Source organism: Etheostoma spectabile, chromosome 14, assembly GCF_008692095.1.
Source record: "Etheostoma spectabile isolate EspeVRDwgs_2016 chromosome 14, UIUC_Espe_1.0, whole genome shotgun sequence".
In the NCBI taxonomy this organism is placed as follows: domain Eukaryota; kingdom Metazoa; phylum Chordata; class Actinopteri; order Perciformes; family Percidae; genus Etheostoma; species Etheostoma spectabile.
This window is the reverse complement of record NC_045746.1, coordinates 17,224,217-17,235,163: the sequence shown is the minus strand read 5'-3', so window position 1 is coordinate 17,235,163 and position 10,947 is coordinate 17,224,217. Positions and strand designations below refer to the sequence as shown.

Below are 10,947 nucleotides of genomic sequence, written 5' to 3'. Positions count from 1 at the left end.
AATTTACTTGAGAAGGGACCGGGGAAAGTGACAAAACAAGGAAAAAAACCTTTTACACATTTGTTTCTTTTAGGCCATGCAAATAGCATGGCTCTATCAGTGGAAATGTCTGTTGGCCACTCGGTCTACCACTTTGGACCAGACTGAAATTTCTTCAACAACTTTTGGATGGATTTAGGACTGCAACTAACCATTACTGTCAAAGTCTATTTAATCTGTTGATTATTTTCTCATTTAATTCATTTTTTGGTCTATAAACTGTCAAATTGTTAAAATATTGCTCAAAAAGCTGCTAGTGTGGCTGTAGACTTTTTGTTTTAAGTTACAACCTGCAGTGACAATGGACGTGCACACATTTAGTGATCTAGTCTATCCAGTCTGTTTAATCTTCTATAGTCTATTTCTCCCTGCTACACTAAATTTTCATTACATGTAGTCTTCTTTTTACTGCTGCTTTCTGATGAGCGTCTAATGCTTTCAAAAAGGAGCTTCACTGACCAGCTGCGAAAGATCTCTAAGGATGCTGGGATGCCCATTCAAGGCCAGCCATGTTTCTGTAAATACGCCCAAGGAGCTGACAGTGTGGAGCCCATGTTCAAACACCTCAAGATGTCTTATGTAGGTCTGCAGCTGATTGTGGTCATCCTGCCTGGCAAAACACCAGTCTATGGTAAGTAATTGAAATTCATAATTTGGCATTTCAGTGAATTAGCCTTTTTTATATATCAGGAGGGTCACATGTGTAGGAATCCAACTTGATTCTACAGGTATTTATTCTGTTAAACATTTTGTGATATTGATCATGGTCATCTCCGTTTTTGTCTACAGCTGAAGTAAAGCGGGTGGGTGACACTCTCCTTGGCATGGCCACCCAGTGTGTGCAGGTGAAGAACGTAGTAAAGACGTCCCCTCAGACCCTCTCTAACCTGTGCCTCAAGATAAACGCCAAGCTGGGAGGAATCAACAACGTCCTGGTGCCTCATCAGAGGTCAGCGCCGATTTTAGAAATTATTTTGTAGCAGTCCAGATGGAGTCTCTAATGTTTTTTGGCTTTGAATGTTGTAGATTGTTGAGATGCTTTTGGAATACAGATGGTCCCCTGGTAATCATGTGGTAAAGAGCAATTCAATTTGAAGTAATCTGAATCATTTTCATATAAATTCTCATCTGGTGCTTAAGTTCTGAGAATCTTGAGGGATATTTTGTCAGTGTTCTTTCTTTGTTTAATGATATTTGGCTCTTTTCTTAACCGTCCTTGTTTAATTTCTAAACTAAGAACAGCACCACTGAGAAATATGATGCATGCATGTGTTGCAAAGTCTTTTCTTTTCTTTTTTTTGTTAGATAAAATAAAACTTAATTTATCCCGAGAGAAATTGCATTGCAGCTGTTGGAAAACAAAGTGGGGGGGAAAAGTACAAATTTAAAAGTCCAAAATAACAATAACGTGGGACTGTTGTGTCCTGTTCTTGGTTCAGGCCCTCTGTGTTCCAGCAGCCAGTTATCTTCCTGGGTGCGGATGTCACACATCCTCCAGCAGGTGATGGGAAAAAGCCGTCCATTGCGGCGGTTGTGGGCAGCATGGACGGCCACCCCAGCCGATACTGTGCCACGGTGCGAGTCCAGACGTCTAGACAAGACATTTCCCAGGTAAAAGCATTCTTTGTGTACTTATTAGTGAAAATAACATTTGGATTTTCATGTTATTTATAAGCTACTCAAATTAATTGAGTAATTTCTTTTAAATCAGTCTGTTGTATCTAAGATTGAATGCATCATTTGGCATGATCCAATCTGAATTTAAAATGTTGTTAAATTAATAATGATTATTAATATAAAACTTACCTTACAGTTTCAATTGTTTGATTTCCATTTTTGTAGTCTTTTTTTTTTATTATTATTTATATATATGTGTGCACACACAGGCCCAAATACACACATGTGCAAACAGAAGTTTTAAACAGACCTTTTGAATGGAGAGATGTGGGAGCAAGGATGTTGCCTCATAGGATGGCATCCTGAGCAGTTGGGGGTTCAGTGCCTTACTCAAGAGCACGTCAGCAGTGCCCCCGGTTAACTGGTAACTTTCCAACTACCAGTCCACACTCCAAACCTGGACTGTATAGGGACTTGAACCGGCAACCTTCCGGTTCCCAAGCCAAGTACCTACGGACTGAACTAGATCCAAGATGGCACTGTCAAAGGTGTCCTCGGCGTGTTGTTTTGTCTTGTTTTTATTAATTCAGTTTTCTTCGCACATCGTTACCAGGGATATTTCATTTTGTGTGTTCACTGTGCAACAAACTGGACAAACTTCCCCTACTGGTAGGGGAAAACTGAGACTTTTTTTTTTTTTTTTCATCTTCCGATACCGGACTCTGTGCCGCACTGGGTCAAACTGACCAAGTCATGATCCACTGACCATATCATGATCCACCTGATTTCTGCATACAGGCAGAATTAAAACATTCTAAACCTAAAATTGTTATGACATCTAAGTGAAGCTAAGTAGAATCTTAGCTCGTGCTTCGACTGCTCAGACTGGGATACTTTAGGGCTACTGTCTGAATGAGTATACAGAGGCTTTGACGTCATGCCTCTGCTTCTGGGCGGACTGCAGTATTCCATCACCAAAGAAAATGATGGTGCACTTCTACACCACCATCATCACCTCCTCCATCTGGTATGCTGCTGCCAATGCCAAGGACAGATTGCAGAGTATCAACCATTCTGCTGAGAAGGCGATTGGCTGCAATCTACCATCCTTCCAGGACCTGTAAACTTCGAGGACCCTGAGGCGGGCGGGAAAGATTGTGGTTGACCCCTCGCACCCCAGAAACAATCACTTTGTGTCACTCCCCTCTGGCAGCAGGCTTTGGTCCATCAGGACCAAAACCCCACACCACAAAACCAGTCTCTTTTTGACTGCAGCTGGTTTTATCAGCAACGCCGGGACCCCCACTGACTCTATCCAGATCTACTCCACATTATGCCTTACATTAACACAAATCCTTATTATCCTATCTTAAAAACTTTATTTTATATTATGTCTTTTATACTTTTCCACTGTGTTTATTGTTATGCACCAAATCATCATCATCAAGTCAAATTCATTGTATGTGCAAAATTACTTGGAAATAAAACAATTTCTGATTCTGATTCTGGAAATCAGTGCCCTACTCCCCCTCCTCCGTCTCATCAGGAGCAGCTCTTCAGCCAAGAGGTAATCCAAGACTTGACCAACATGGTGCGAGAGCTCCTTATCCAGTTCTACAAATCCACTCGCTTCAAGCCCACACGAATCATCTATTATCGTGGTGGTGTGTCTGAGGGACAAATGAAACAGGTGAGAGCTTGGCAGTATTTGGCACAGTTTCACCAGTTGTTCTCAAACTTGTCTCCACTTTATTTGTGCCATATTTCTGTCAGTAATGGCAGCTGTTACTCAGAATGAGAGGAGGCTGTCTTATGGATGGATAGAAAGATGGATAAGAGAGAGACCATAGAAACTGACTGAAAGTCTTTGACAAGGCTCAACAGGATGTGTATTTGTTTTATTTGCACCTTATAGTTATCTTAGATTTTTTATATTGCACCCTTTACATTCCCACTCTTCCCACTTTGCATTGCAACTACACAATTTCTCTCAGGATTAATAGTCTTATGTGAAAGATGAAATGCTGCTTCAGTCCAAAAATGGTTACTAGGCCACAGAAGAATTATATGCAATTGTACTACATCAAGACAACATGTTGCATAGGATACTTTTCAAGTGTGTGTGTGTGTGTGTGTGTGTTCGTGTGTTCTTTTGTATTTTCAGGTGGCGTGGCCGGAGCTGATAGCCATCAGGAAGGCCTGTATCAGTCTGGAGGAGGATTACAGGCCGGGCATTACCTACATTGTGGTTCAGAAACGTCACCACACTCGTCTATTCTGCTCCGACAAAGCTGAGAGGGTCAGTAGAAGTTCACTGTACTATGATGTGTGGTATTTGATAGTTTTTGTGTTGTACAACAACACTGTATTGTGCAAGTCTTTTAGTATGATCTAATTGTTCACCCCCTGCAGGTTGGGAAGAGCGGTAACGTTCCAGCAGGCACCACTGTGGACAGCACCATCACACACCCGTCTGAGTTTGACTTCTACCTGTGCAGCCATGCTGGGATTCAGGTGAGATACACACGTTCACACACTTTTCCGAGGTTTTCTCAAAAGCTGTGTGGTAAACTTAAATGTTTACAATCTGTAAGGGGTGGTGTGTGTGTGTGTGTGTGTGTGTGGTGTGTTGTGTGTTGTTTTGTGTGTGTGTGTGTGTGGTGTGTGTGTGTGTTGTGGTGTGTGTGTGGGTGTGTGTGTGTGTGTGTGTGTGTGTGTGTGTGTGTGTGTGTGTGTGTGTGTGTGTGTGTGTGTGTGTGTGTGTGTGTGTGTGTGTGTGTGTGTGTGTGTGTGTGTGTGTGTGTGTGTGTGTGTGTGTGTGTGTGTGTGTGTGTGTGTGTGTGTGTGTGTGTGTGTGTGTGTGTGTGTGTGTGTGTGTGTGTGTGTGTGTGTGTGTGTGTGTGTGTGTGGTGTGTGTGTGTGTGTGTGTGGTGTGTGTGTGTGTGTGTGTGTGTGTTTGGTGTGGTGTGTGTGTGCGCTACAACCTATATTTCAGTGTAAGTCATCTTCAAGGGTACAGCAATTTTGCTCTGTGGTTGCCATGTTAAAGATGCTTGATGACAAACACATGATTTGGATGCTTTTTTGGCCCATCAGATGGTTTGGCTCTTATTTAAAGTGATACACAGCACACAAAGTAAAACATGTGTCCCCTGTACATTTAAAAAAACGTCGAATGTGGCTGCAAACAGACACCTGCAGTGGTTTGTGAGTATTTGCTTCTTGCTCTTCAGTTGGTCATGAGAACCGCGCTGTCTCAGTTCACTCACTAGACACCCTGATACACGTAAAGGAATTCCTGAGTGTTTAGTTGATATTTTATTCTGAAAAGGGTGAATAAAAACATTTCTTGCACTGTATCTGAGAAGAGCCGAAGTAGGGGTTTCATCCAAAAATTAATATATATTAATATGGTGCACTTCATGACAGAAACGTTTTGACATGTAACGTGTTATGTCCCATCTTCCATCAGGGAACCAGTCGTCCCTCCCACTACCACGTCCTGTGGGATGACAACTGTTTCACTGCCGATGAACTGCAGCTCCTCACCTACCAGCTGTGCCACACCTACGTCCGCTGCACCCGCTCCGTTTCCATCCCAGCACCGGCCTACTACGCCAGGCTAGTGGCTTTCCGAGCCCGCTATCACCTGGTGGACAAAGATCATGACAGGTGAGGCAACCCTAGACATCTATGGTTCCATATTGCTCTTGCTCTTGGATCCGAGCCTCATGGACCTTGGGATAGTGTTCTTTTAATTGTTTTCTATTGTTTTAGTTTGGATATGTTTGTTGCACAGAGCATCTCATAAAATTTTGATGTCACTGCAAAGAACTTTATACATTTGTTTTAAAAAGTGATCATAAAAAAAATGTCTGCATAATCAATGTAGGAGAGCTGGGAGAGAAAGCACTCTGAATCAACGCTAGGCCAGTAGAGGCATATGTGTTTCCGGAGGAAAGCGACTGAACCACTTAACCTACACAGCTCCTGATTCTTGTTTTCATCCCTGTACCCTCTATCTCCTGCAGTTCTGTGATATGATATAATTCCCGACAGTCACAGTAAACTCTTGTCTTTCTCCGTCTTGCAGTGCTGAAGGAAGCCACGTGTCGGGCCAGAGTAACGGGCGGGACCCCCAGGCGTTGGCCAAGGCAGTTCAGATCCACTATGATACCCAGCACACCATGTACTTCGCCTGAGCTAAAGAGCGCGTCAACCAGTCCACCCGCGGATTCCTTTTCTTCTTCTTCTGTCTTTTTTATCTATGATTTGCCAGTCTCTCTTTTCCTCACCCATATCTCTTTCTTGCCCTTTGTAATTTGTCTCTTTCTCTTCACAATCACTCTACAATTTCTGAATCTGCACCCATGCGGCTCTTGGACGGGGGTATCTGCTGTGTCTCAATGTCCAGCAGGTTTTTATTTCAAGGAACAATCTCCAACCAGCGTTCCAATCGAGCCGCCTCTCAAACCAGCAATCCAGCACTGCAAACCCTGTGGGTTTCCAATGCACAAAATGGAGAAAAAAAAAAACAATGAAAAAACAAAAACAAACCATACACACACATACTACAAGTTGAGCCATTATTTTTGAGTTTGTTTTTGTTTTTTCTATTTGAATGTCTGCACTCTTGTGTTTTGTAAGATACACTGAGCAAGGGAGTGGACTGGCACAATGTGTCAGCACAGCTCTTTAGCTCTCCCAGCTAAGCAGGACTCTTATCTACTTTTACCTCAAAGCCCCTTTGGGCAAAATCTGTCACAAGGTCTTGGGTTTATTGGGTGGTTGGGAGGGAACTCTACATGAAAAGAGATGAAGGGGAGTTGACCTTTTGAGAATGATATATATATATATTTTTTTCCTTTTTATGAGCGTGTGTTTTAACTTTTTCTCCTTTTATGGTCTTTAACAAGCGAGGTGACCTGGGTGTCCATGCCCATTACTATTTTCCTCCCATCTTATAGCGAAGATTACGCAAGTCTGTATGTATGTATGTGTGTGTTTGTGTGTGCATCTCTGTATATACATGTACTGCTGTATGAGTGTGTGTGTGTTTTTGTGTGCATGTGTGTTTCATGGCAGGCCACTGAATTGTAAAGGGAAATCAAGGAGATAACTGCTGTAAATGCCTCAGATTTGTTTTTATATTCACACATACAGTACATATAAGCATATATTTACATCTATAGAGCAATTTTGAGACATATGACTTAAACAGGCCTCATAGAGGCTGGTGTGGGTATTTGTAGCAGTCCTGGGTCACTTATCAATTGAAATGCTTTGAGTTACATTTTGAACGTGTGTGTTAGCTTCCTGCTAGTGCATGCCGGGTGGGATTTGCACCTTTTTTAGGTGCCAGCTGTTCTTTTGTGACTCAGCATCATTGAATCCCAGAAAAAAGCAACTTAATCCATTTCAAGTAGTAAATGAAGTCAGGTCTGACTGTGTAGCAGTGGTAACCGTGGTCTGGCCTGTGACTGGCTCAGCATTGGGACCTGTTGAATGGCTATGGTCTTTATCAGCTTGTTGTCTGTGTGAAAAGCAGGATCTTATTTTTCTTTGGACCTGATTATCTGAAAGATTATATGATGACACTGCTGGACGTATTTCTTTTTTTTTTTTTTTTTGTTGAATTAGTTTTAAGGGCAGGAAACCAACGTAGTTTTTTGAGGTCTCCTTTGCTAATATTGGCCAATTCATTGCACTGACCCGGGACGCTAGGCAAGCAACAGAGGGCACTCTCAATCTCTCTTACCTTTATGCATTTATACATACGAATCAACAAAGCAGATTTGTAAAAGTTTAATATAAGATGTTTTGTGGTTATCTTAAAAACTGTTGTTTAGAATTAGAAGTTTACCATTGATGTTATCGTTGTTGTCAATGTTGTTACTATTGTGATGAAATTTTATGGTCGGCAGCAAAGCCGGTTTATAGTTATTAGTGCAACTTCAGGAATAGACTTCAGTTGTTGAGCTGCAGGTTAGGGGGACAGAGCTTTGGGTTGGACGTTTGTTTTTTAGTATTCTGGCTAATGGTGAGAAGAAGTAGGCCCCATGTTGGATGAATTCATGCTTCCTGTGTAGGTTCTGATGTGAGTCAAAGTTAGCTGCAGGTTTGAGGTATTTTGTAGCACTCCGGCAGATCTGCTGCTGTGTATATCACTCAGCTGGTATCGGTTGGTTTTGCTCAGATGGATGGAGACAATCAGGGATTGTAATCAGAGTGAACCTAGATTGAGGGATTTGTTTAAAAAAACGGTTTGTGATAAGCAATGAGTTGAATTTTTAGACTTAAAAAAAAATGGTTTCTATTACTCTGTGTGTATTTGAAGTATACCCACCTTAAAGTATCTGCTATTTGACTGTGTTTGTTTCATATTTTGTATGCATTTTTAACACTGGATTAAATTAATTGACAATAAGCATAAGCACTGCCCTTGTGCCCCCTGTACAAACACTTGTCAAACTGTTACAATGGAAATCATAGTGCCATCTGTGACGGGCTGTGGTGACAGTTGCAGTTGCACAAGTGTGGTGCCCCGTTGTGTAGCGATCAGATGAAGCTGTAGGACAGGAGAATTTGGAGCAACAGTCGACGTGCACGCCTCATCAGGAGGGGACAGCTCAGTGAAAACCCTTTTGTAATAAACCACCCGTAAAGCAGCAGGTTTACTATGAATGAGTTTGAGCGCCTGCCCGTTGAAGGCGTGCGCGTTGGCATCGGCCAGGAACGGAGAAGAAGGAAACGAGGGCGGCTAGTTCGGGGGATTGGGAGGGTGTTGTCCAGGCATTGCATGCAATAAGTTTTACTCTTTGTTTAAAGGGGTCAGATCAGTTTTTACAACGTGCACTAGTTTTACCAAGCGGGCTGGGATTAAACATTCATCTGGCATCTCTAATGGGGAATGATTTAATGTTTTTAATATCCTTAACTATATTTGATCATTAAACCTCCAGTCAGAAGGATCACGTCCTGTTGGTAACATGACATTTCAAAGCAATATTAACCCAGTTGTAGTTTTCAAATGTGGAAAAAAAACAAAGCTATAATTCTACTCATTGTGGTTGTTGGTCTCTCGCTATTGTGTATCTGTACTTTTATTATTTTTTATTTTGTTTGCTTGTATCAATCAGTGGGAATGTGCATTTGGTGGAATAGTTATGTAGTTTTAGACAATTTTCTTTTAAAGTAACAAAATGTAGACTTTGCTCGCCTGCATGCCAGAGTATTGTCCTTTTTAAAAAAAATAAAAAAAAATAAAAACTTTTTTTTTTTAAATCATATTTATTATGAGAAAGGAAAACTATAAAGCTTTTTTTGGGGGTAAATGTTTATCAATTTAGTGCGACTGTTTTAGGCTAGCAATATTTGTCCAGTCTCTCTAAGATGCATTTTAAAGATTCCTACACAAATGTTAGTAATTTGGGAGGTACACGCGGTTTTCTGAGGTGAGGGGGCCCAGCTCTTTGCGTCGTGTTCAATTTCAAACGAGGTACTTTCTTCAAACGTGGACCCGTTAAAGTCCGGACCCCTCTCCTCTTTGCCAGGTTCCCATTTTGTCTCCTCGTTCCTGGTTTGTACCTGTGGCCACGCCTCTTGGTGGGGGCTCTCCTGTCTCCATGGCAACTCTGCTGACCTCTCACAAATGCACTTCCTCTTTGTGAAGGGGTCCCCATGGCATCAAGGGAGCAGGATTACCTCTTTTTAACCTTTTTAAAAAAAGATCATAATTCTTTCTGTGCCCCGATAGAGAGCATGAATTATTTTTAAATTCCTCTCACTTTGATATATTGTTATCTTAAAGGATTTGTAATTTGACATTGTGTATTGTGTATTTTCATTTATTTTGTTTTCCCTTTTTGGTTCCTTTTTTGGGGTTTGTTATAGCTCTGCTCTGTTTCTTTTTTTTTCTGCTAGTGGTCTCTGAAGCTGTGTGTGATTGTCTAATAGCAATAGAATCATAGAATTGGAACATTCCAATTCTGTGAATGGAACGCTCCGATTCTGTGAATGAACGGAACCCTTTCTGACCAGCTGTGAGAGGGTGGGCCATGTTTTACCTCTGCCCCAACAGCAGAGGGCCATTCACTCTGTGTTATTGCTATTTTGTGACATGTTAAAATAATTTTTTTTTTTTTTTTTTTTTTAGCCTGCAGGGAATTCTTGTGTTAATGTGCAAAGTAATAAATTGGTATTTTATGCCTATAACAGAGCTGGTGTGTTCTCGTCATTGATGACAGATGGCATGTCATGCTAATGGGAGTGGGGCTCTTGCAGTGTGTCCTTTTTATAGAGCTAGTTGACCAATTAACACCAACATCTCTATGTATTTTGTCACTAGATGGCATTCTTCACCAAGGTAAATGGGATCACAAGATTACTTTAAAAAGTAACATGATCTTTCCATTTTCTCAACTCGATAGCCATCTTAGAACAGCTGAATGACACAAGAAGATATCTTCTTTTCTTACACACCTGTGTTTTCTTTCCATGTTTACCAGTGTGGATAGAGTCAAGCTGAACTTCGTTTTCAAGAATTGCTAAGAACTCGTTCTTACTCTTTACACTCAGTGTATGGGCCTGAGAGGCTCTATGGGCTTTCCTGAACTACCCTAGAACTCAAATGTTAGTCATATTTTGTAGCTCAGGTCTCAGTATTACCAAATTATCCTCATACATTTGTCCTTTTATTATATCATTACCAGCAGTCCACTTATGTTTTGGGCTGAAAATGTGAGAATGTAATATTTGATATAAATGTAGGGTAGGCAGTGGTTCAAATAGGTTTGGAAAGAAACAAAGAATTTCACACAGCATAGCAATTTATTATAAAAAAAAAAAAAAAAGAGCAATCAACTAAAAATGAGCATTTGATTGAGAGCTCTTGTCCTCTTTAAACAATTTAATTCATGACCTATTTATACTGCTCATCGATGCAATCTTGTGCGGGTGGCAAAACTTATTCAAAAAGCCGAATGGATAAAAACTGGTAGTATTTTATCTCGCATTAGTCCGTAAATGGTTGTAACTTAACATTCAAGTCTAGACCTGGTTATCCTTTAGAAAAACATTTAAGAGATTTCTCGCTAAATATTCCACTTTTCCACGTGCCTTTGGATACAAAGCTGTGGTTGTTGTCGGCAGCACCTCTCCCCCCTCCTGGTGCCTCAGGTAAAAGAGCTCATGCAGTCAGCTGGTCTGACCTCTGGAACAAGGGAATGCAAGGAATTTCCAATAATTTCAATATTTTTGTATGTAAAACAGGAACAAACCTCATTTACCCCC

General features: G+C 41.1%; 1 protein-coding gene across 4 annotated transcripts in view; it reads left to right on the top strand.

Annotated features, from left to right (window-relative positions):
• The window catches only part of ago4 (argonaute RISC component 4), a 25,806-nt gene extending 15,934 nt beyond the window's left edge, over positions 1–9,872 (top strand). For 2 of the 4 annotated variants that reach the window (XM_032534740.1, XM_032534741.1), the window contains exons 12-19: positions 486–670; positions 829–988; positions 1,479–1,650; positions 3,173–3,346; positions 3,821–3,955; positions 4,069–4,170; positions 5,129–5,328; positions 5,750–9,872. In XM_032534740.1, coding sequence (XP_032390631.1) covers positions 486–670; positions 829–988; positions 1,479–1,650; positions 3,173–3,346; positions 3,821–3,955; positions 4,069–4,170; positions 5,129–5,328; positions 5,750–5,858 — 1,237 coding nt within the window. In that variant the 3' untranslated portion in view covers positions 5,859–9,872. The remainder of the gene's footprint in view (positions 1–485; positions 671–828; positions 989–1,478; positions 1,651–3,172; positions 3,347–3,820; positions 3,956–4,068; positions 4,171–5,128; positions 5,329–5,749) is intronic. The other 2 variants (XM_032534744.1, XM_032534743.1) reach the window with 1 other exon arrangement.
• Positions 9,873–10,947: the final 1,075 nt, after the last annotated feature.